A 24,921-nucleotide genomic window follows, 5' to 3' on the forward strand; every position below is an offset into this window, starting at 1 on the left:
CCTGCATGTATCTTGCGTTGTATGCATACAAAACTGCAACCTTAGGACTACATTAGCTCCTGCTATAAGTTGATGGTATGTAACTTTCTGTGAGGAACTCCGTGGCTCTTAGGCTGGTTTCACACACTCCGGCTCCTGCCGGACGGTGAAATCCCACATGGCCAGAGAGCCGTGCCGCACACAGTACTTCATCATGTAGGGGATGGCCACAGCCCGGCAGCCGTCCCTTCCAGTGGCCGGATCCGGCTGCAACCGTGTGGCCGTCCAGTGTGAATGGACACAATAGTGTCCATTCACAACTAACGTGTGCGGCACGGCTCCCTGGCCGGAGCCGGACTGTGTGAAACCGGCCTTACGGTCAGCTGCTTTTTGTGAGCTAAGAGTATTTGAACTGAAATATTTTATTATTATTCATATTGACCTGTATATGATATATAGCTATATCTAAACAGCTTTAATAAGGGTATGCTGAGATTTCCTGCTGTATATTAAGTATTTAATGTTATATTACAATATATTAAGAGTTTTCTGCATTTTTATTTTTATATGGTAAATATAAAGAATATACAAAACACCTGCTAGTTCCTATTTCTGTACTGGAATTTAAGGAAAGGACTTCTCAGTACTGGGTCAGGGTTGTGTAACTTTCTCATCCGCTTGTGACAAAGAATTGTCCACACACCCACCGAACACTTTGATGACGTGCAAGTGTCCAGTTGTCATCTAATCTCACCCAATTTTCTAAAATCCACGATCATTTCTTTTGTCTTGCTCACGTTAAGGATCAAACAATTCTCGCTGCTCCATGACTCCAATTTGGACACTTCCAACCTATACTTTGACTCATCATCATGAGAGATGAGACCCAGTATGGCAATATCGTCCGCAAATTTAATAAGTTGAACAGAATCAGAGCTGGCAGTACAATCATAAGTGAATAATGAATACAACAGGGGGCTCAAAACACACCCCTGGGGGACACCTGTGTTAACTATCAATTCACCAGATACCTGGTTTTTCACCCTAACGACCTGAGGCCTGTTAGATAAAAAATCCAGAAGCCAACCACACATGGGCCCGCTTAATCCGATACTGGAAAGTTTGCCCACTAATGTGGATGGAACTACAGTATTAAAGGCCGAACTATAGTCTACAAACAAGATCAGGGCTGGGCAATTGCGGCCCTCCAGATGTTGATGAACTACAAGTCCCAGCATGCCTTGCATCAGTTTCAGCATGGCCACATAGCAAAACTAATGCAAAGCATCCTGGGATGTGTAATTCATCAACATCTGGAGGGCCGCAATTGCCCAGCCCTGAACAAGATCCTTGTTTGTACTGAGGCTCGAGGAAAATAAATACCGTACTGAATTAAGAAGAGGATTCTTCACCATTAGAGCAGTAAAATTCTGGAACTCGTTGCCGGTGGTTAAAACAACTACTGTTAATTAATTTAAAACAAAACTGGATACATTTTTGGCCACTAAGGGAATCCTATAGATATGACTTACTCAAGTCAGTAGTTATAAGTCAGATAGGTTGAACTCGATGGACTAACGTCTTTTTTTTCAGCCTTAATTACTATGTTACTATGTTAGGGTGAGCTGGGTCATTTTATTTATTATCTGTCTATACCAGGGGTCTTCAACCCATGGCCCGCGGGCCACGAGTGGCCCGCGGAGCTGATCTCAGTGGCCCCCTGCCCGCCATGCACAGGATTTTTTTTTTTAAGTAAAAGAAAATGCTGCCGAGGGAGGCATTGTAATGGAGTCCCCTTGGGTGCCTCCTACCCGATTTCCATTGGCTGCAGGCAGGGCAGAGGAGTGGATCCAGCGCGGCTGGTCACGAGCTGGGGAGTTGGGACCCGGCGAAGCTGCGGGAGGAGGAGACGCAGCTGGCGGGAGCAGGGGACCCGGCACTGGAACTGCAGGAGGAGGAGGCACAGCTGGCGGAGGGGACCCGGCGAAACTGCAGGAGGAGGAGGTACATCTGGCGGGAGCAGGGGATCTGGCAAAGCTGCAGGCATTACTGGGGGCATTGTGTGTGGGGCATTACTGGGGGCATTGTGTGTGAGGGGCACTGCTGGGGCATTGTGTGTGAGGGGCACTGCTGGGGCATTGTGTGTGAGGGGCACTGCTGGGGCATTGTGTGTGAGGGGCACTGCTGGGGCATTGTGTGAGGGGCACTGCTGGGGCATTGTGTGTGAGGGGCACTGCTGGGGCATTGTGTGAGGGGCACTGCTGGGGCATTGTGTGTGAGGGGCACTGCTGGGGCATTGTGTGAGGGGCACTGCTGGGGCATTAGGTGAGGGGCACTGCTGGGGCATCATATGTATAAGCAGGAGTACTGCTGGCATTATGGTCTGTGGGCATAATGGGCATCAGTGTGGGGCATAATGTGCAATGGGCATAATTTTGTGTGGATTAATGTGTAATGGGCATCACGGTGCGGCATAATGTGTAATGGGCATTATGGTGTATGACATAATGTACAACTGGTATTACGGTGTGTAGCATAATGTCTAATGGACACTATGGTGTGATGCACAATGTGTAATGGGCATTACGAATAAACAGTGTAACAGTGTATATTGATTTAAGTAGCCTTTCATTGTTTGGGTTTGATCTGTGAGGCGTACTAGGTCACTGTGTGGGCCTTCATGTTTATATGTCATTGTGCAGCCTTCAGTCAACTTAAGCGTGTGAGGACAACGACCATTCCTGCGGTAACCAATGTCTGGTCATGCAGGTTGCAAAAGAGGTGTCAGGTAATTGTTTTCCTGCTAGTTCACACTCGTTATAATTAGACCACGCCCCTTATAATTAGGTCACACCCGGTTTTGGGAGCGCGCCTACGGCGCATGCAATTTATTCAATATCAAATTATATAGGGGGGGGCACATATTTTACTGTTTGCACTGGAACCCAAATTGGCTGCTGATAACTATTAGGGTGTGTGTGTGTGTGTGTGTGTGTGTGTGGGGTTATGTGCTGAGTATGGGCGGCTGTGCCAACTATCTATGAAGGACTGTGCTGACGTTATAGGGGAGCTGTGATTCTATGGGGCTGTCCGAAATTCCGTAGGCGATTTTAGTGGCCCTCGGGCTTCACTGGATTTTTTTAGGTGGCCCACGATGTCTTAAAGGTTGAAGACCCCTGGTCTATACAGTAATTTATTTCTTTAGTAAATGACATACACATACACACTTTTTAGTGAAGCTGATAACAAGATGACTTTTCTTCCAGTTTCTCATAGTCGCTATTGGCTTGGCGCAGTTCCCTCCTAAGCTATTGGCATCACAGAGAGTTTTCATGTGATTAGCATCAGCCATTGTGCTGTTATTAGAGGGTATCCAGCTGCTGGTATAATGCAGAGATAACTCTGACTAATACAAGCCTCAGGGAGAATCCCAGCCCATACACCTATTATGGGGAACAGGTTAGTTTACTTTTTTTTAATATGATTTTTCCTGGAAATACAAGTGAGACTTGTGAGGGTATTTGTTCTTTTAAATATATGACATACAAATCTGGGTTCAAGACAATACAATTTCCTGGTTTCAATCTGACTACAGTATGTCACCATCATATAATATGACGTACTGTAAGTGTGACAAGCATCCAGTCCTGGGAATTCCAAAGTACCACAGGAAACAAGTTATATAGCAGGCATTACACACATTACCTGATAACCTAATTCATATCTCCTTATTTTGCATTTGCAACCATAAGTAATGACTCTCCAGCTGTTGTAGAACTACAAGTCACAGTAAACTTGCCCAAAAAACACAAGTTCTCTAAATCTGTAAAAAGGAAAATGTAGAAAAATGCAGCATATAAAAGAGACATTGGACCTTATTCAGGTCTGTTCGCATGCCGTGTGCATTTGCACGGGGCCGATGCTTTTCTCCGCATGTTTGTTGGCCATAGCGACCAACTTCGCTGGGTGCACACACCCATCCTTGAAAATGGAGAGCGGGGGCAGGTGGTGGCAGGGCGGACCATTAGCATATGGGTAGTGGATACTGAGGACATATGTAACTGTTACTAATGGGGACATCTGTAACAGTACTTCTGAGGACATGATATGTAACTGGCACTAATGGGGACATGATATGTAACTGGCACTACTGGGGACATCTGTAACAGCACTAATGAGGGCATGATATGTAACTGGCACTAATGGGGACATGATATGTAACTGGCACTACTGGGGACATCTGTAACAGCACTACTGAGGGCATGATATGTAACTGGCACTAATGGGGACATGATATGTAACTGGCACTACTGGGGACATCTGTAACAGCACTACTGAGGACATGATATGTAACTGGCACTAATGGGGACATGATATGTAACTGGCACTACTGGGGACATCTGTAACAGCACTACTGAGGACATGATTTGTAACTGGCACTAATGGGGACATCTGTAACTGGCACTACTGGGGACATGATATGTAACTGTCACTACTGGGGACATGATATGTAACTGGCACTACTGGAGACAACTGTAACAACACTACTGAGACCATGATATGTAACTGGCACTACTGGGGACATCTGTAACTGGCACTACTGGGGACATGATATGTAACTGGCACTACTGGGGACATGATATGTAACTGGCACTACTGGAGACAACTGTAACAACACTACTGAGACCATGATATGTAACTGGCACTAATGGGGACATGATACGTAACTGGCACTACTGGGGACATCTGTAACTGGCACTACTGGGGACATGATATGTAACTGGTACTACTGGGGACAACTGTAACAACACTACTGAGGACATGATATGTATCTGGCACAAATGGGGACATCTGTAACTGGCATTACTGGGGACATTATATGTAACTGGCACTACTGGGGACAACTGTAACAACACTACTGAGGACATGATATGTTTCTGACACTACTGGGGACATCTGTAACTGGCACTTCTGGGGACATGATATGTAACTGGCACTACTGGGGACAACTGTAACAACACTACTGAGGACATGATATGTATCTGGCACTAATATGGACATCTGTAATTGGCACTACTGAGCACATGATATGTAACTGGCACTAAATATCTGCAAGAAAATGATTGCTTGGCATTTAAAGTCAGTATCTGAGATAGGACACAAACTATGTTTCATGTTTTGAAACCTTGCTTTATGCACAATGAAAATATATTTGTGTGTAATTAATGTGTTTGCTGTGTTTGTACAGCATAAATTCAAGATACCTCAAGATACATCATTGAAATATAAAAATATTCTGAAATACGGAATAAACCCTTATACAAAATTCGGTACTTATGTAATATCTGGGCTCCCGTTTTTCTTATGACACCGCGTGCGCTCGCCACGCTTCGGGCACGGTGGCTCGCTTCGCTCGCCACACTATATAAAATCAACTCCATGCGTAATTGGATAGTAGGGGTATGAAAAAATGGGGTGCATTTAACATGGGAGCCCAGATAATACATAATTACCCAAAATTCTCCTGGTTTCGAGCATTTTGGATAAGGGATACTCAACCTGTATATAATACATGCATAATTTATAATATTAAAGTTGCATGAGTCCTATTAAGAGGGGATATGGTCGTATTGTCGACCCGACTCAGGTGGACAGTCATTAGGTCGACACCATTGGGTCGACAGGCAACAAGGTCGACAGGGTTCTAGGTCAACATGGATGAAGGTCGACAGGTGTCTAGGTCGACATGGGACAAGGTCGATATGGTTTTAGGTCAACAAATGCGTTAGGTCGACATGGGTTATGTCGACAGGTTGCGAGGTCGACATGTTTTTTTCACTGTTTTTGAGCTGACATGTGCCGACAGGTGGTATTTCATGCCCTACAATCCACTAGAGCATGGTGGGAGAATAACCTGAAGCATTGCGAGCGAAACGAGCGATGCGAGGGGCTGCGGTTGACTTCCAACTGTGTCCATGTCGACTGTGTTGACATTCAGTAAAAAAACGATGTCGACTTCGCGACCTGTCGACCTAACCCATGTCGATCTCACGCATTTGTCGACCTAAACACATATCGACCTTGTCCCATGACAACCTAGACACCTGTCGACCTTCACCCATGTCTACCTAGAACCCTGTCAACTTAGTTGCCTGTCGACCCAACAGTGTCGACCTAAGTCGGGTCGACAATACGATCCACACCCATTAAGAGAAAAGTGTTCTGTAAACAACCTTAATATTATTATTACTACTACTGTATAAAATCATTATATACAAAATCTATACATTCAATGGCCATTTGAATATAGCAAACTAGTAGTTAGTTTTTAGCATGAGTCTATCTCTTCAACTCCATGCTGACATGGATAGTGGGGGTTTGAGCATAGAAACTATAGTGGGCGCCCAACTAACATATAAGTACCGAAGACATGGTAAGAACCTGTGTAGTTGTGTGTCTAACTGCAGATATATGATAGCAGAAATAAGGGAAGTGTTATTAATATCATACTTATAAACGGATAATGTGCTGTAGTAATACATAGCAGCACATTATTGTATCTGTTACTATAAATAACATCACATTTCCCCAGTTACTTCATATGAATTAGAGGGAAGTTATTGCATGTTATATCTGCCAACTATTCCCTTCTATTACACCATGGGTACATAATACATATTGGGGAGGGTCACCAGCTACACCCCTGTCCCAGCTACTGTACACCTGCTGTGATGCTGAAGTTATTATGGTATGTGATGATATACTAATGTCACCTTCACTAATTATCTCCTAACATACAGTAGATGATAAATCCTGGAACAATTATCGCCATAGAATGACGGGTTGCACTGATCTGTGACACTTACATGGAGTTTCAGTATATTACATTATATTATTATGTTAGCCCATAGTGGCAGCTGCTCATACATGTGTCATATATGTACCCCAGTGGAAGGGATAATGTTGGCTATTAGCACTTTATCCAAATTTTACATTCTGTCATAAAATGGCATATATATACTGTATAGAAATTAGATCCAGGGATGTAACATTGTTACCTTTTTATTACACATACTGATACATATAGTGACACTGAAGCATCTATATACTGTGTGTAGTCCTATAGAATGAAATATAGCAATGAAAGTGTCATTTTTTATATACAATAATTATTCTGTCAAGCGGTGCTCTTATTAAACAGCCAATGTCCCACACCTTACCAGTAAAGTCCTGTTCCCGGCTGTAGCAGGACATGTACCAGCTGCTATTGTTATTGTTGTGTCTTCTTGTTATTAACTTGTCAAATATATATATATATATCATACAAACGTATACTCTGATGTGCGCTCAGTCCACTGTATATCAGAGTGAAGTCTATCGCATATATATATATTGCCCAGGTGTAGAGCTGCCTTAGCTCCCACAGAAGGCTCTTTCCGACCTCCAAATCCAAATGTAAAAAAGAATGGAGGAGGCGCACTTGTAAGCAATAAGTAATACACAATTTACTAAGGTATAAAAGCTCACGTACACAGGGGTTTTAAAAGATGCATAAGAGGGCTTGTCCATTCTGATGGTGAACCGGCTGGTCTGTGTCCTGTGTTGCGGAGAAAACATCGCTGTGTAGCTGTGGCCACGTGAAACGCTAAAACCGGGATTCCTGTGTGTATGCACATTCGGACGCTGGTGAAATTTATATGCATCTTTTAAAACCCCTGTGTACGTGAGCTTTTATACCTTAGTAAATTGTGTATTACTTATAGCTTACAAGTGTGTAATATATATAGTTATATATATATATATATATATATATATATATATATATATTTATATTTCTATAGATTTATATATCTATATATCCACACTCCAAATAAAGATGTCACTGCGGGTCTTGTTAAAGTGCAAAAAGGTGCTTTACTGTTGTCTACTGCAGTGGTTCCCAACCCTGGTCCTCAAGTACCCCCAACAGTGCATGTTTTGCAGGTCTCCACACAGAATCACAAGTGCTATAATTAGCTCCACCTGTGGATCTTTTCAAAGGTGCCTGAATAATGAGTGCACCTGCTGGGTGAAATGGAAAACGTGCACTGTTTGGGGTACTTGAGGACCAGGGTTGGGAACCACTGGTCTACTGCGTTTCGGGGCTCGCCCGTCTTCAGGACATACACAGTAGGTGTTAAACAAAGTGAGGGCTATATACTGTACACATTACCTGGTCAGAGGCTGCCCGTTCTCCCACCCACCCTCTGGTCCAAGCGCCACTCAACTTTCGGATTCATCAACCGGAAGTGATGTTGCGCCTTCCACTTGGGCATGATGACAGACCGGTAACCCTGCATAACAATAAATTACATCAATAAAAGCATATAAAATGTGCATTAATACAGTATGGTGCTTCTTTTTTGCAATATACGTATCATATTCAACATCTATTCATTCCTTTTGTGTTATATTACATGCTAAAATACTCAATCTGTGTCATGTGTTAGAGTGACCACCAGATGGCTCTCTGTGCTTTAGTAATCTCTCATGCTAGTGTATTTGTTCTCCTAGCAATACATTTGGTGCAATAAACTATTTTTATATCTGCCATATCTAATAAAGCCCAGCTCTTATTTAGAATATTTTCTTTTATAAATGTGTAATCGTTAATATTATTTATATGTCTGTGCTGTGATCGTGATTAACCATTTTTAAACATTAACATGAAAAAGTCGGTGGAAAAAAATGTGAAAAATACTTCAGAAATCTATATCAAGAATTACATGGAAAATATAAATGATCACTTTCCTATTTGTCTATCATTTGCATCTCATAATCGCTATATTACTTATTATATTACTTAATTAATCAGATGATAATTCTCTATATTTTATTCTGTAGTGCATCAATATTTTTCTACTTAGTGTTAACAAGTTTTTATAGGAAACATCCAAAATATACTGCCTCATTTAACCCATGAGGACTTACAGTATTTAATTTGTTAATCCATTTGTTTTCTAAGCATAATAATTGTTTACCCCTGTCGCCCCCTCTGAGAGAAGTCGGTATGTGATCTACCATGCGGTACCTCAAAGTGGCCATGCTGTGTTTTGCCGCTGCAAAATGCCATGCCACCGCCTGCTCACTGGTGCCACTTATTAGTGCTGCCCTTATAGCCGTTCTGTGTTGGGCCATTCTTTCTTTAAATTGCCTCGCTGTCTTGCCCACATAGTGTAGTCCACATAGACAATACAGCAAGTATACAACATATCTCGTATTTGATTTTATATGCCATTTTCTGAGAATGGATGTCTAAATGTGTCCCCTGCCACTAAATAGTTGCACGTGGCACATCCCAGACATTTAAAACAGTCAGGTTTTCTAGAAAGGAAGTGTTGTGGTTTAATTACTCCACGGCCTGTTATGTCCATCTTTACGAGGAGGTCCTTGAGGTTTGGACCTCTTACATAACTCGGCATCAACCTCATTCCTTCTACACTCTTCAATTTTGGGTCGCTGTTGACAATTTGCCAGATTGATTTAATTTTCTTAACCATGTCCGGACTTTTATCCGTATAAAGTAAAAAGTATAAAGTAAAGTCCTGTTCCCGGCTGTAGCAGGACCTGTACCAGCTGCCCCTGCTATTGCTATTGTTGTGTCTTCTTGTTATAAACTTGTCAAATATATCTATCTATCTATCTATCTATATATATCTATTTATATATATATATATTTTATATATATACACACAGCATAAATGAAGATAAACAGCGGCACTCCAGGTTTTGAAAATGTTTTTAAATAGTAAATAAAACCGAAGTTTCGGGTGCACACAACCCCCTTTTTCAAGGTATACATGTCTTGAAAAGGGGGCATGTGTGCGCCCCGAAACGTCGGTTTTCATTCACCATTTAAAAGCATTTTAAAAACCCGAAGAGTGCCGCTGATTATCTGCATTTACGCTGTTTATACTATGAATCAAGAAGGCAGCCAGGACCTGTGACCCACATAGGAAGAGTGCCAGACTGTAACCAGTTTATCTATCTATCTATCTATCCATCTATCTATATATATATTTATATCTATATATATATACAGTATATATATATATATATATATATATATACACACATATATATATATATATATATATATATATATATATATATATACATACACACATATATATATATATATATATATATATATATATATATACATATGGCAAATGGGACACTGAAATGTTAAGGATACACCTTTTGGAAAATGTCTAGTCTCTGAGTGCCGCTGTTTTTTTGTGTGGGTGGGTGCGGGGGGAGAAACAACATTATGTACATAGTTGTACGTACATAATTGAGCAGCAGTAATATTAGTGCTGTATATCAGTGCTACTTCATGCCATGCAATACTGCATATTTACCATCATGACTTATATATAATACAGGATTTCTGTGCTGGTAAATCCTGCCTGTGACACTGCAGAGAGATCTCTTCCAGCAGCCAGTGCCGGGTAAGTGAGAGGTGTGAGCTGGGAGTGTGTGGGAGGGACGGCTGACACTGTACAGTATAAGACACGCAGCAGAGCCTCCAGTCACTCAGAGACGGTGTGTGCAGTGCTGCAGCTATGCCTGAGCCCAGCAGCAGAGCGGAGTCGCTGTATCTCAGTGTCGGGGTCCTGGCTATCAGTGCAGGTAGGATACATCACTCCCTTCCTTGCCAGCAATCACCCTCCCTGACAGGGAAGGTTATACACTATTGTTTATATGTCTCTCTAATGGTTTCCCTATATGTTCCAGGATGTTTGCTTCTATCAATCCATCATTACAGCGCAGCTGCAGCTGCTCCACATGTGCCCCCTTCAGTCTTGGGTGTCCTGCTCCTTATCCTAGCAGTGATACTGGCGTATTCAGGTATGTTTCTTACTCTGGAACTTTAGGAGAAACTCTTTGTATGATGTCTAATTTATATGACCACAGCAGGGATGAGGCTTTACCCAGATTTAGCCAGATTTATCTATTTATCTATCTATCTACTGTATCTAGCCATATTTCTATCTATCTACTGTATCTAGCCATATTTCTATCTATCTCGGCCAGATGTATTAAGCTTCAATAAGTTATAGAATGGAGAGTGATAACTGCCAGCCAATCAGTTCCTACCTGCTATGTTTAAGGCTGGGTTTGACCCACAGGTATGAGCAGATGACTGGTTGTTTATCACTTTTTATCACTTCTTGAAGCTTAATACATCTGGCCCTATGTATCTATCTATCTATCTATCTATCCATCTATCTATACATCTATCTATCTATCTATCTATACAGCTATACCAATACCCATCACAGCACATTTAAGTAAGAGATCCACCAACATAATAATAGGGTTTCTCCAGCACAGTGCGGACCCCTTTTACAATGCAGCGATAACATGTGAATCTATCCATTTGGGTGATTTCTGAAGTGTCCTTTCTCTCCTTTAGGAATCAGGAAAATCCCATCAAATGTCTCACTGTGGGTCACATTCTACTGGACAGTGTCAGCCATGTGGTGCAGCTCTGGAGTCAATTTTCTACTGATCGGAAATGATGTCATTGGCATCTCTGACACGAAAAACGCAATGGTTCCGGGCCTGGTGTCCTTCTTCCTGGGGCTGCTTATTATTGGTATTATAGGAATCCTTCAGAGGGAAATTCTCCTTGCTGTGATGGCTGTCGCACTCTCTCTTTCCTATATTCATGAACTTGTTATACTCTATGACAGCAGAATAGGCTCCTCTGCCGTAGCATGTAATTACCTCATAGTGACTGTTGTTGGGATATACTTTATTGGAGGACGAGCGCTCCGCAACCTCAGTAAGAAGAAAGTTATTTTGCCTGGTATAGACAGGTCCAGCATGAAAGACAAGGAGCTAGCTGCCACCAGGGGGTCATGTAATATAGAGCTTACAGCCACTTGTCTGATCCTTAATATGGCAGCCTCTAGTGTATTTGGCTGCAGGCTCCTGGGAATAACCAATACTCTGTTTGTGGGCCAGGTGGCGTGGCTGTGGACAGCGGCTGTGTACCAGACCGTTATATGCATCCTGTCATACCGCTATTATCACATTCTAGATGCCACACATTTTGCATTTTTCTCCATTCTGAGATATGCGGAAGGCTACTCATTGCTCTATCAGTTCCTGAACACCAAGGAGCTAAGTTACCCGGTCCCATTCCTGGTAGTGTTTGCCATACTATTTTCTGTCCTCTCCATCTTTACTAGTATTCAGAGTCTGGGTCAGTCAGTGTACTTACTCTTCTATGTGGCCTATTGTATAGCATTGGCCAGTAACCCACATGGCTTTTTTCATGAAGGATCCCAGGGAGTGAATATTGCAGTATACATTGCTTCTGCGATTATGGTGCTGGTCGCTCTATACAATTCACAGACATCTGCAAGTATCCCTACTGGGGAGGGCATCATTAGGAAACTGTTCACCAGAAATAAGGTTTTCAGGCTCCATCAGGGTAATAATATCCATGAGCCCTTCCTTGGCTATTCCAAGTATGCTGATGCTGAAGTCCTGGCTCATGCATGCAGCATTTTGGCTGCCTTTGCCATGACAATGCCGGGAAGCTCGGGAGAACCCTTGGCCACAGTTGTCTTACCATGGGTCGTTGTTGCAGGAGGGCTGTATAATCTCATTTGTGGGTCAGTGGCGTTCTCCCGTGGTAAGACCCTGGAAAGTAGTGCTTTCATTCTGTATGGAGTAATGTGGGTTATTTGGGGAATATCCCGCTATAGTGGTATCTATAGCACAAGCAGAGGCTTTAACACTGCAGTAGGAATGATATGCTTTATTCTGTTTAACAGTTTCATTGTATTCAGCACCCTTTTCCTATCTAAGGCCTGGTTTGCGTATTCTCTCACCTTCCAGCTTATCCTGGTCAGCTTCCTTCTAGACTCTCTTAATGCTCTTCCTCTGGGCTATGACATCGCTGTCACTATTATCTTTGGCATTGCTGCCTTCTACTTATTTCTTGCCACCCTATATAATGGCATCTTTGAGGCTCCCCAAATACCAGTTGGCAGCCCCTTTATCAAAATTAGTGGTTTTTCTAATAAGGCATCCAAATGCCCCCATCTGATCTCTACAAGGACCAGCTCTGTGCGACAGATTGCAGGTAAGAAGACAGTTACCATTGTGTTCTGTACATTTTAAAACATGGGTGGCCAAACCTGTCCTCAAGATTTACCAACAGTTCATGTATATCAGGCAACCTGTGGATCTATAGGAATGAATGCAGCATGTTGGAAAATGTGACAGTTAGTAAAGACTACAGCTGTGCACCAGCTAGGTGATCTGGGAAATGTGACAGTTAGTAATGACTACAGCTGTGCACCAGCTAGGTGATCTGGGAAATGTGGATCACTAGTAGACCTCGGGGACAGGTTTGGCCACCCCTGACTTAGAATGTTATGTTTATATTGTATTGTCAGGTCATTGTCACAGGGTTATTAATAATTATCATTTCCATAAAATTCTTCAGTATTTCCCAAATTTTCCTGGGCACATACTGTACAGCAGGGGTGGCCAAACCTGTCCTCAAGATCTACCAACGGTGCTTGTTTTCCAGGCAGCCTGTGGATCTATAGTAGGAATGAATGCAGCAGGTTTTAAAATGTGACAGTTAGTAATGACTGCAGCTGTGCACCAGCTAGGTAACCTGGAAAACGTGGAACGTTGGTAGATCTCGAGGACCGGTTTGGCCACCCCTGCTGTACAGTATGTCATGAATTGTCGAAAGAAAATGATTACTTTTTGCTCACAATATCAACCAAAGCATTAACCAGAATAGTATTTATTTACTGTGTCATTATATGTGTTATATACAATACAGTCCTTAGTCTGTCACATGCTGTAATGCATAATATTGTTCATGCAAATGTATTAATAGATAAGTGAACAAATTACAACTGGTTTACATAAAACGGAACATGGGTAATGCCAGTTTGTAAAATATTCTTTATTAAGAGATTTATAATTACAACATATTTTTGTTCAATACCTTTGCACAGTTTTGATTGATATATTCCATATTCTTCATATATTACCTTTCTGTTTTACACTAGTCGTGAACTAAGGCTATGTGATGATTAATGATGGAGAGCCTTTTTGATTAGCTATAAAGTCCTGCTGTCAGTCTACATGCACTTGCTATATATACATACAGTGATACACTGGTTTATTTATGGACTTCCTGCTGTGACCTTTTGCAGAGATTATGAAAAATGGCGGAATATGTGGTGTTCCGACAGACACTGTTTATGTCCTGGTGGCAGCGTGCAACCAGCCAGATGCCGTGGAGAAGGCCTACAAGTAAGTGCCGATAGTACAGTGTGAGCGTCACTTTATCTATAACTGATAAATTACTATTAACACCTCCTGATATTCTACAGATTTTGCATCAGAGGTGGCTGATAGAGTACACTAAAGCGCCGGTTCTCAAACTCGATCCTCAGGACCCCACACAGTGCATGTTTTGCAGGTCTCCTTAAAGAATCACATGTGAAATAATAAGCTCCACTTGCGGATCTTTTAAAATGTGTGGGGTCCTGAGGACCGAGTTTGAGAACCTCTGCACTAGAGAAACACTCACCCTCTAACATTGATTAATGTATGCTGTACTTTTTCTTCCTGTTCATAGGACAAAACGTCAGGCTCAGGACCGCCCAATGTCATTATGGATTTCAAGTCTAGATCAATTAAAAGCTGCAAAACATTTGTTTAGTCCCCTGTTATGGGACTTCATGGAGGCAGCCTGGCCCTCATCCATCAGCTTGGTGATCCCAAGAGGTGAGCACTTATCACTCTGTTATCTCCAATAGACAGCAATGTGATCTACAGTCTTCTGTATAATCCCTTCTACTACACATTATAATGATGACAACTATTCCCCTGACAGGTCCATGGCTGGATGTGCTTGGTGCCAGAGACTCTGCAAAATACATAGGCACCCCTCAGAGCATCGCAATACGGATCCCAGACTGTGCGGTGACTACACATTTAATTGATATGGTAAGAGAACTGTATGGCTGCTGTAATACATGTACACTGTTTCCTATGCAGCCCTATTATACAGTGGGGGTTATTTTGGTTTGTTTGGATCCTCCATGCGTATGCACGGAAGTCCGATGTTTTGTTTGTGCGTGCCCACCGCAGACTGTTCACCAGGAGCACGCACCCAAGACTGCAGGCAGGGGGCTTAGTGTGGTAGGCAGGGGGATTCACCGATGGGAATGCCCAGCATTTCATAGGCGTTCTCATGAAAACTCTGGACATTCCCATGCAAATCGCCTGGTGACGGTGTCAGCTGCCCGCCCAATTCCTGTCGAGTGTGCATGCATATCTAAGTGACCAGTGATCCCTTAAATATGCGTGCACCTTCCACATCATTCAATGGTTGGCTACCATCGAATGATGTGGGTGTTTCCCCATAGCCTTTAAATGGGTGTTTATGTTAAACATCCATTCGCAGCCACGTGGAAGAACCCAGCATGCGAGGATGGGGCAGGTGGAAATGCGAGAGGCGGGCGGCGTCTGGGGGACTCTCAAGGTTGTGAATGCAGCACCCTTGCGAGTCAACCAGAATAATGGCCAGTACAGTATGTGTTCCTGAAATAATTACAAACATTATAATTACTGTGTAGAAAGTATGTATACAGTATACAGCTTATTCAATATTCTATGATTGACTGATAATATATTTTTTAGGTGGGTCCCATTGCGGTCACATCAGCGAATCCATCCGGAGAAGCAGACACAACTCATCACAACCAAGTGTATGCAAAGTTGGGAGATAAGGTAAAATACAAACAAATGTCTATCCGCATAATATATATCACCTGTACACCTTGAAAAAGGGGGACCACCCCCGAAACGTTGGTTTCATTGCTGTGACAACACGCTTGTTTAAAAGACCCCGGAGTGCCAGTCTGCATTTATTTCTTACCAATAACCCTTCGGCGGGGCACCAGGGCAGCTGTCTTTGTGGAGAGTGCCGGGAAATAAGGGGTGAAACTGAATAGTGGAGTGGAGAGTCTGGGGCATAGGGCGAGGAGCAAGGGCCTTGCCAGGAGCAGCATTGTTGCCAGACCCACTTTACTCTGATATACTGTAGCGCAGTGGTGGCCCTCACTCATGGCCCTCCAGCTGTTGTGGAACTACAAGTTCCAGCATGCCCTGCCACAGGTTTTATACAATGTATTGCTAAATCTGAGGCAGGGCATGCTGGGATGTGTAGTTCCACAGCAGCTGGAGGGCCATGAGTTTGACACCACTGCTGTAGGGGCTGTACCTCCTGCAGCAATAATTGTTACCCCACCGAATTCCATAAGATAAAAGCATGTATAATTGCAGGTTGATGGAGTTCTGTGTGATGGGGCGTCCCCTGAGAATATTGCCTCTACCGTGGTTGACTGCACAAAGCTGGAAACTGGAAACATTGCATTTTTTCGAGTTGGCATTGTCCCCAAATCACAGGTAAATCTTGAACCACAAAACCATTTATTTTTATTGTTGTGGGGTTTTCTTTGTTTTATTATACTTCTTTAGAATGAATATTTACATTTGTAATGTCATTTAGGCAACATTGTGTCTCTGTAAAAGCAGGCCTATCTCCCTTAGAAACAACTGGGGGGTGGGTGTGTAGCAGGGAGACCCAAAACTGGGAACACCCTAAAACACACTTCCCGGCGCTCGGCAATACAAGAAAAAATTCTAGTGTGTTTTATAAATTAAGGTTAATACAGCTGCAGCATATACTCCTGTGAGTCTGTCCCGACTCACACAAAGAGAAGAATAAGGAGGGGGGGTATTGGAGTAGATTGCGCTGCTGTTTTTAAACAATTGAATAAGACAATAAACACACTGGTGGGTGGCATAAGATGAATGAATGATGGACACACTGTTTATATTAAATTATTTTATATGAAAAATAGAAAAAAATAACAAGGCATTTACAGACATAAAATTAATAAAACAATTTCATAATTAGGTGTAGTTATATATATGAACAATAAACCAATTGGTGGTATCCGATTGGATATAAAAGATCGTTGGCAGCAGACACTTAATAGTTCACTACGCTATAATCAATTTGTGAAATATTCACTTTTAGTAATAGAGAAGATGTCCAGGACTGAAAGTCTTTTTATGGACAGTAGCAACAGTGATAGTCAGAACACAGGTAATTTCACATATGCTCACCCTTCGATGTAGAGAATTAAGCTTGGAATTTCTCCAGCGCTCAGTTGTCAAGTTTCACTAATGTAAAGCTTTAAATGCTCCTCTTGGCATATACCGGTGTAGCCAGCCAATGGTTAGGTATAGATTGTACCTTCACTTGCCACGGCGGAAAAGGAGATATTGTATAGTGTGGATGTCCAGGTTCTCTTGTGCAGAGTGAGCGCACTTGGTGGAACAGCTGATGGCCGGCAGCGTGGGGGAATCCGCTGCACTTCAGCTGAAAGATGAGGCTGGAAAGCGATGGTGTGGCGGCAGGTAATTACCTGTGCTGGTGATGAAGCGGCTTGTCAGCGCCGCGAGCCTGCGGCTGGGAATGAAGCCGGCGTATAGCTGTAGACAGCCTGTAGCGTGTGCAGGCTGTGCAGGTAACGTTATCGCAGCTGGCGGGGTCCGGTGACAAGCGGGGACGCCGCACTGATGCCGGCCAGATGATAGAGATGCACGGCAATAGCGGGCTCCAGGGAGATGTTCACATCAACGTGAGGCGGCAATAGGCGGCAGCGTGTAAGGAGCTGCGCTTCTGTTTGTAGATTGACAAGTGTCTGCTTGCGTGGATCAAATGGGAATGACGTCAACGCGTTTCGTCCCCTTCAGTCAAGTGGGAACTTTTTCAAGTCTTGAAAAAGTTCCCACTTGACTGAAGGGGACGAAACGCGTTGACGTCATTCCCATTTGATCCACGCAAGCAGACACTTGTCAATCTACAAACAGAAGCGCAGCTCCTTACACGCTGCCGCCTATTGCCGCCTCACGTTGATGTGAACATCTCCCTGGAGCCCGCTATTGCCGTGCATCTCTATCATCTGGCCGGCATCAGTGCGGCGTCCCCGCTTGTCACCGGACCCCGCCAGCTGCGATAACGTTACCTGCACAGCCTGCACACGCTACAGGCTGTCTACAGCTATACGCCGGCTTCATTCCCAGCCGCAGGCTCGCGGCGCTGACAAGCCGCTTCATCACCAGCACAGGTAATTACCTGCCGCCACACCATCGCTTTCCAGCCTCATCTTTCAGCTGAAGTGCAGCGGATTCCCCCACGCTGCCGGCCATCAGCTGTTCCACCAAGTGCGCTCACTCTGCACAAGAGAACCTGGACATCCACACTATACAATATCTCCTTTTCCGCCGTGGCAAGTGAAGGTACAATCTATACCTAACCATTGGCTGGCTACACCGGTATATGCCGAGAGGAGCATTTAAAGCTTTACATTAGTGAAACTTGACAACTGAGCGCTGGAGAAATTCCAAGCTTAATTCTCTACATCGAAGGGTGAGCATATGTGAAATTACCTGTGTTCTGACTATCACTGTTGCTACTGTCCATAAAAAGACTTTCAGTCCTGGACATCTTCTCTATTACTAAAAGTGAATATTTCACAAATTGATTATAGCGTAGTGAACTATTAAGTGTCTGCTGCCAACGATCTTTTATATCCAATCGGATACCACCAATTGGTTTATTGTTTATATATATAACTACACCTAATTATGAAATTGTTTTATTAATTTTATGTCTGTAAATGCCTTGTTATTTTTTTCTATTTTTCATATAAAATAATTTAATATAAACAGTGTGTCCATCATTCATTCATCTTATGCCACCCACCAGTGTGTTTATTGTCTTATTCAATTGTTTAAAAACAGCAGCGCAATCTACTCCAATACCCCCCCTCCTTATTCTATCTCCCTTAGAGACACAGCTGTGGACAGAATGCTCTGTGCATGCATGCCACACTAATACCCCTTTTACACCGAAAACCTGGCTTCAACCCGGGTGCGACACCCTTTTACACTGGCATCCCTAACTGGCATAATGCCAGTGGGTGACGTCACTGTAGGCTGAGCCGGTGCTGGGAGATGAGAGCATCGAGTTAGTGGGTCCTGGGTTGCATCAAGTTAATACCGGGAACATTTTCAGTGTTGATATCCCGGGTCTCACGACCTGGGTCAGACATTTACACCGCCTGCAAACCCAGGTTTTTTTTTTATGCTCCCGTGCAAAAAAAAACCAGGTTATAAGGGCTGGTGTAAAAGGGGTATTACAGATGACCCCTATGACTATAAGACATTCTATACAATGTTAGCTTTAAAGAAGATTTGCTACATCTCCCCCTATGAATAAAAAAACGAATGTATTGGGATATTACATTCTATAAGTAAACAGTAGACTGTAGCAGTGACAGTGTTGCCTTTGTTGATGCTGTGACTGAGTTGTAGTAATGTTATGTAACTGTGATCTTATGTCAGGTGTTACAGATATTACACCAAGTACAGCAGAAGCACAAACAGGGCCACCTCAATGAGGCCTACATTGGTTCCATAGAAGACCTCACAGAAGACCTCACAGAAGAGATAAGTGACTCCCAGGCTGAACCTGAACCGAAGCCAAACACCCAATCATATGATAATAATGGATTTACAATGGAAGAAGACTGAGAGCGCTACATATACCGAGTACATATTGTTTATATGAATGTATGCTGTTTCCGGTGGAATGACACATGTTCCTCAGATACTGTATTTGTAAATAATTATTTATTTTTTGTAAAAAAGAAAACCAATTAAATTATGTTTTTTTTATATTTGTGTTCTTTTTGTTTAATAATAATTATTCCACGGGGGCTCTACACATTTTGTAACACTGAAGTTCAACTAAAAGAATATTTAAATTTCAGATCTGAAAAAACAAAAATAATTATTACGTTGAACCTGTGTATTTTTAATGGCTGCAGCCCTGGGTTCCTGTTTTCTGGTCAGGTGGAATAAGACCTGATAAGCCATGGCATGTGCTGACTTATTGGGGCTAGTTGGATACTGCCAACTGGATACTGCCCACAGCCTGTAAAATGACAGTTATAAGCTGAGAAGTAGGACAGATGGAGAAGTTGCAACCATAAAGATCCAAACAATGAGTTTATAGAACGTAATTCATAAGTGATAACTAGGAACAGATCCGATGTCACAAAGGACCTACATCTGTTGTATTTGCATCTATGTGCTGAGTACATACATAAAAATGTATTTTAAATCTTGTAAGTGAACCCTACACTACGGATATGTGTGTGTATGTGTATATATATATATATATATATATATATATATATATATATATATATATATATATAGCGTCACAGGATTTCACACACCCGGAAGAGGGAAATAAAGCTTTTTATATATATACAGCAACCACCCGGCACTCAACAATATATATATATATATATATTCCAAATCCAAAGGTACACCTGAAGAGACAAAGTAACTTCTGGTGTACCTTTGGATTTATCCTGTTTGTCTTGACAAAGGCCCCATGTGGGTCGAAACGTCGACTATCATGTTTGACTATTAAAATTGGCTGACTTCTGCTGCTATGATGAGTGCCCTCGCTTTTTATTAAGCACTTGGAATATAATTGGCTATCCGGATTGGATGACCCTTTACTGTGCACCCCTCGTATGGTCCTGACATTTGGATGTGAGTGCGGAGCCTCCTGGCTATATATATATATATATGTGTATATATATATATATATATATATATATATATATATATACATAGGCGTGCGCACGGGGGGTGCCAGGGGTGCACAGGCACCTCCTAATGACGCCCCCCTCGCTGCTGCCGCCTCCTTCACTTTTAAAAAGCCGGCCGTATGCTATCACCCGCTCGGCGCCTCCTTCCCCCCTCCGCCCGGCACCTACATCGCTCCTCCGCCCGGTTGGCAGTAGCAGCCTTTTCCTCCCTTCGTCGGGCAGCGGGAGGGCTGTCCACCCGACGCCTCCTTCCCTCCGCTGCCTGACAGCAGCAGCTTACTTGCTCCCCGTGGTAGTGCTCTCCCCTCCCTCCGCAGGCTCAGGGCAGCTCTGTCCCATATACACGCCACTCTGTATATGGGACAGAGCTGTGTATATAGCACTATGGGGGCATTACATTGCGTGGCATTATGGGGGCATTATGTGTATGGCACTGGCACTACAGGGGGAATTATGCATGTGTCACTACTACAGGGGCATTATGTGTGTGTCACTATGGGGAGCAGTATGTCTATGGCACTATTTGTGGCATGAAAGGATTAGCATTATGTGTATGGTACTACAGGGAGCATTATGTGTGTGGCACTACAGGGGGCATTATGCATGTGACACTATGGGTGGCATTATGCATGTGGCACTATGGAGGGCATTATGTGTGTGGCACTACGGGGGCATTATGTATACAGAACTAAGGGGGGCATTATATGTGGGCAATAAGCATGTAATCCCCCCAGACATCGAGCATGTAATCCCCCAGGCAACGAGCATTGATTTCCCCCAGGCAGCGAGCATGTAATCCCTCCTGGCAATGAGCATGCAACTACCACTGGCAACGAGCATGTAGTCCCTGTGGCAATGAGCATGCAACCCCCCCTCCCCCACGGCCATGTCAAGGAGCATGTAAACCCTGCAAAGAAGAATTTAAACCCTGGCATCGAACATGTAATTCCTATCAACGAGCATGTAGGTAAGCGTACTTATATGGCATAATATGTAAGGGGCATTATGGTGTGTGGAATAATGTGTAATGAGCAATATGGTGTGTGATTATAATATGTAATGTATACATGTTTACACTATATACCTTTGGTGCATGGCATAATGTGTAATTGGCATTGCTGTGTGTGGAATAATGTGTAATGGGCATCACAGCATGTGGCATAATGTGTAATAGGTAATTTGGTGTGGGGCGTAATATGTAATTAGCATTACATTGTGTGGCGTAATAGGTAAATGGCATTACAGTGTGGGGCGTTATAGGTAATTGGCATTAGTGTGTGGTCTAATAGGTAATTGGCATTACGGTGTGAGGCGTAATGGACATCACAGTGTGAGGCGTAACGTGTAATGAGCATCACAATGTGAGGCGCAACATGTAATGGACATTACAGTGTGTGGTATAACATGTAATGGGCATTAGGGCATGTGGTATACTATGTAATGGATGTGTGACATGTAATAGGCATTATGGTGTAAATTTTTGGCGCATGCCTTTGGCGCGTACTGTCACTATTGTCCCTATTTTACCAAAAAATTGTCAAGCCCTGGCATAATGTGTAATCGACATTACTGTGCGTGGCATTATGTGGAATGGGCATTACTGTGCGTGGCATTATGTGTAATGGGCATTACAGTGTGTGGCATTATGTGTAATGGGCATTACAGTTTACATTTTTACAGTGTGCCTGCGGCGCCCACTGACCCTGTTTCTGGTACGTGTGGGTGGAAAAGCCCATGTACATAAATAAGTTACCTTCTATTTAGTTTGCATTTATGCCCAGTAGGCAGTGATGGACACGCCCAGTAGGCGGTAATGTATACGCCCAGTAGGCATGATGGACACGCCCCTCCAATGGTGCACCCCCTAAGAAAATGGGCTGCGCACGACTATGCATATATATATATATATATATATATATATATATACAGAGTACCACAACACTCGCCATCCCTGCGAATGGGGTGCAAGCAGCACTCGCCATTCCCAGGTTGGGGTGAAGTGGCCTGTGACCACATGCTCTAATAAATACAAATACAGGGACTCAACACTCTCCATAATGAACTAACTCACCTTAGTATACAATTAATCAAATAAATAATGGGGTTTTAGTTCATGAATTGATCAATGCATTTAAGCTTGCAGCCCATCGCCAAGGGACCCCATTTCACTGCAAGTCCTACACTAACAATTGTCTCTCAAGAGCCTGCCAACTGCTGACACATCATAGCTAAAGTGGACATGTGTTTTTTCATGGTTTAAAGCTCACCTGCCAAGTGCCTTATGGCTTTTAAAGATGAGGCAGTCACCTAACACAACACCTGACTTAGAATTAAAGGGGCAGCTGTCACAGGTTAGTGTAGGACTTTCAGTGAAATGGGGTCCCTTGGCGATGGGCTGCAAGCTTAAATGCATTGATCAATTCATGAACTAAAACCCCATTATTTATTTGATTAATTGTATACTAAGGTGAGTTAGTTCATTATGGAGAGTGTTGAGTCCCTGTATTTGTATATATATATATGTGGTAGCCGCCACCTTAGCGGTAGATATATACCCTTGTTGTAGATATGTATATATTATGAATGTACATTTAATGTCATACTGCAAGACTCATAGAGAATATTTTATGTTTTGTGTGATAATTAAACCCCATAGGGGACATTAAATGTATGTCTATAGGCATGCCTCCACAGAAGGCAAGAGACTGTTCTTTTAATGGTTTTACACTGTGCTCCCCGCCAGAGAGACATTAGACAGGGAGCAACGAACTGCTGGCAGAAAACCCCTATGTCGATAAAGTTATTCAGCCCATGCACAGGACTGGCACCGTGAGCCACGAGAGCCTTGGTAAAAAACTGACAGCCGTTAAGGGCTGTTGGGCAGTTGCTGGAGCAGTGAGAAAGTTAGCAGAGCTACGCAGCTGGAGAGGAAGGTGGAGAGAGGTGCTGGGGAGAACCGGACTGCTTACCAGCGTTCAGACGATCCCCCTAAATCTGCGGTGATCCAGCAGTGAGTGTCGGAGGGAGCCTCAGCGGTGTTACGCTTCCCAGCTTCAGACGGGGAGCTCCGGAGTCCAGAGGTGTCATCAAGGAGGCGGCGACCAGGCGGGCCGCAGCGTCATCCAGGAGGCGGAGAGGGGCGGCAACCAAAGCGGTGATCGTCCGGAATCTGCAGCAGACACTGAAAAGAGAGGAGGTGTGGTGAGTCGTGACCCAGCCCCAAACAGGCGGCCCAACACCTCCCCAGTCCCGCCTCCCGCACAGCATATGACACCTTACTAAGTCTAAGTGACAGTTCACAAGTAGCACCCCGCTGCTCCGCTCAGCCAAAGCCGCATATTTGTGTGCTAAGCCAGCATTAACTCTATGAGTGACCTATGTTCAGGACTTAATTACAAGTCTATTCTCCAGTATTAGGGGAAGCAAATCTCCCAGCCAGTATATTCTGGGTCAGCAGCTATTACTGAGGCGACAGTGATTATAGAAGAACTTTATCATTAAAGACTTTTATTGCTCTCATAGTAACCAATAGACTCTCTAACCTGGGAGCTTTAGACCACAGCTGCCAATCCAACTAGAACTTTAGGAAACTACATCTGGAGATAGCATTACTAGCAGCAGTGCACCAGTACAATCTTAAGCCTCATTCAGTAATCACAGGGACAATTCATAGAGCACAGTCTCCAGTGAACAGAAATTAATTCTGCATTGCAAACAGCAGAGAGTTCAAGGCAGAGCACGGAGAATTATTATAAAGAAAAGTGTCAGCGCAGGTTATTCCTTTATTGACAGTTTATTCTTCGAATTGGGTATATACCAAGGCAGGACATTATTTAGGAAGACTTACCTGATACGTTTCCCACTTTGGATTACAAATATCTAGGAATAAACATCGCAGCGTGGGACCTGAAATCCTACAATAGAAAGGATAGACAGTTATTAAAAGCGTTTATATTACAGGTGACTATAGTCATAAAAAGAGCTAACTCCAGACTATTATCAGTCAGAAATATTATTGCGCAATAATAACCCATTTGGGTAACTAAAGGCCTTATAGGAAACGAAAGGTATTGGGGAAATGTTTAACGTTCTAATGTAATTGATATAGAGTAAATGTTTTAGCAGCAAATTAGTTTGCCTATTT

General features: G+C 43.1%; 1 protein-coding gene across 1 annotated transcript; it reads left to right on the plus strand.

Moving 5' to 3' along the window:
• The first annotated feature begins 10,350 nt into the window (after nucleotides 1-10,350).
• Nucleotides 10,351-19,965, plus strand: LOC146035653 (uncharacterized). Its single transcript, XM_083159231.1, has 9 exons — nucleotides 10,351-10,653; nucleotides 10,759-10,872; nucleotides 11,441-13,123; nucleotides 14,220-14,319; nucleotides 14,648-14,796; nucleotides 14,906-15,018; nucleotides 15,715-15,804; nucleotides 16,360-16,482; nucleotides 19,495-19,965. The coding sequence occupies exons 1-9, from the start codon at nucleotides 10,587-10,589 to the stop codon at nucleotides 19,681-19,683; spliced, it is 2,628 nt and encodes an 875-aa protein (XP_083015357.1). The 5' UTR covers nucleotides 10,351-10,586; the 3' UTR covers nucleotides 19,684-19,965.
• Nucleotides 19,966-24,921: the final 4,956 nt, after the last annotated feature.

This window comes from Crinia signifera, chromosome 9 (assembly GCF_055691185.1).
Source record: "Crinia signifera chromosome 9, ASM5569118v1, whole genome shotgun sequence".
Classification (NCBI taxonomy): Eukaryota; Metazoa; Chordata; class Amphibia; order Anura; family Myobatrachidae; genus Crinia; species Crinia signifera.

Coding starts and splice junctions, on each gene's coding strand:
- LOC146035653 (XM_083159231.1), top strand. CDS start 10,587: ATGCCTGAGCCCAGCAGCAGAGCGGAGTCGCTGTATCTCAGTGTCGGG. Junction 10,654..10,758: donor GGTCCTGGCTATCAGTGCAG/GTAGGATACATC, acceptor TATATGTTCCAG/GATGTTTGCTTCTATCAATC. Junction 14,320..14,647: donor GCCGTGGAGAAGGCCTACAA/GTAAGTGCCGAT, acceptor TCCTGTTCATAG/GACAAAACGTCAGGCTCAGG.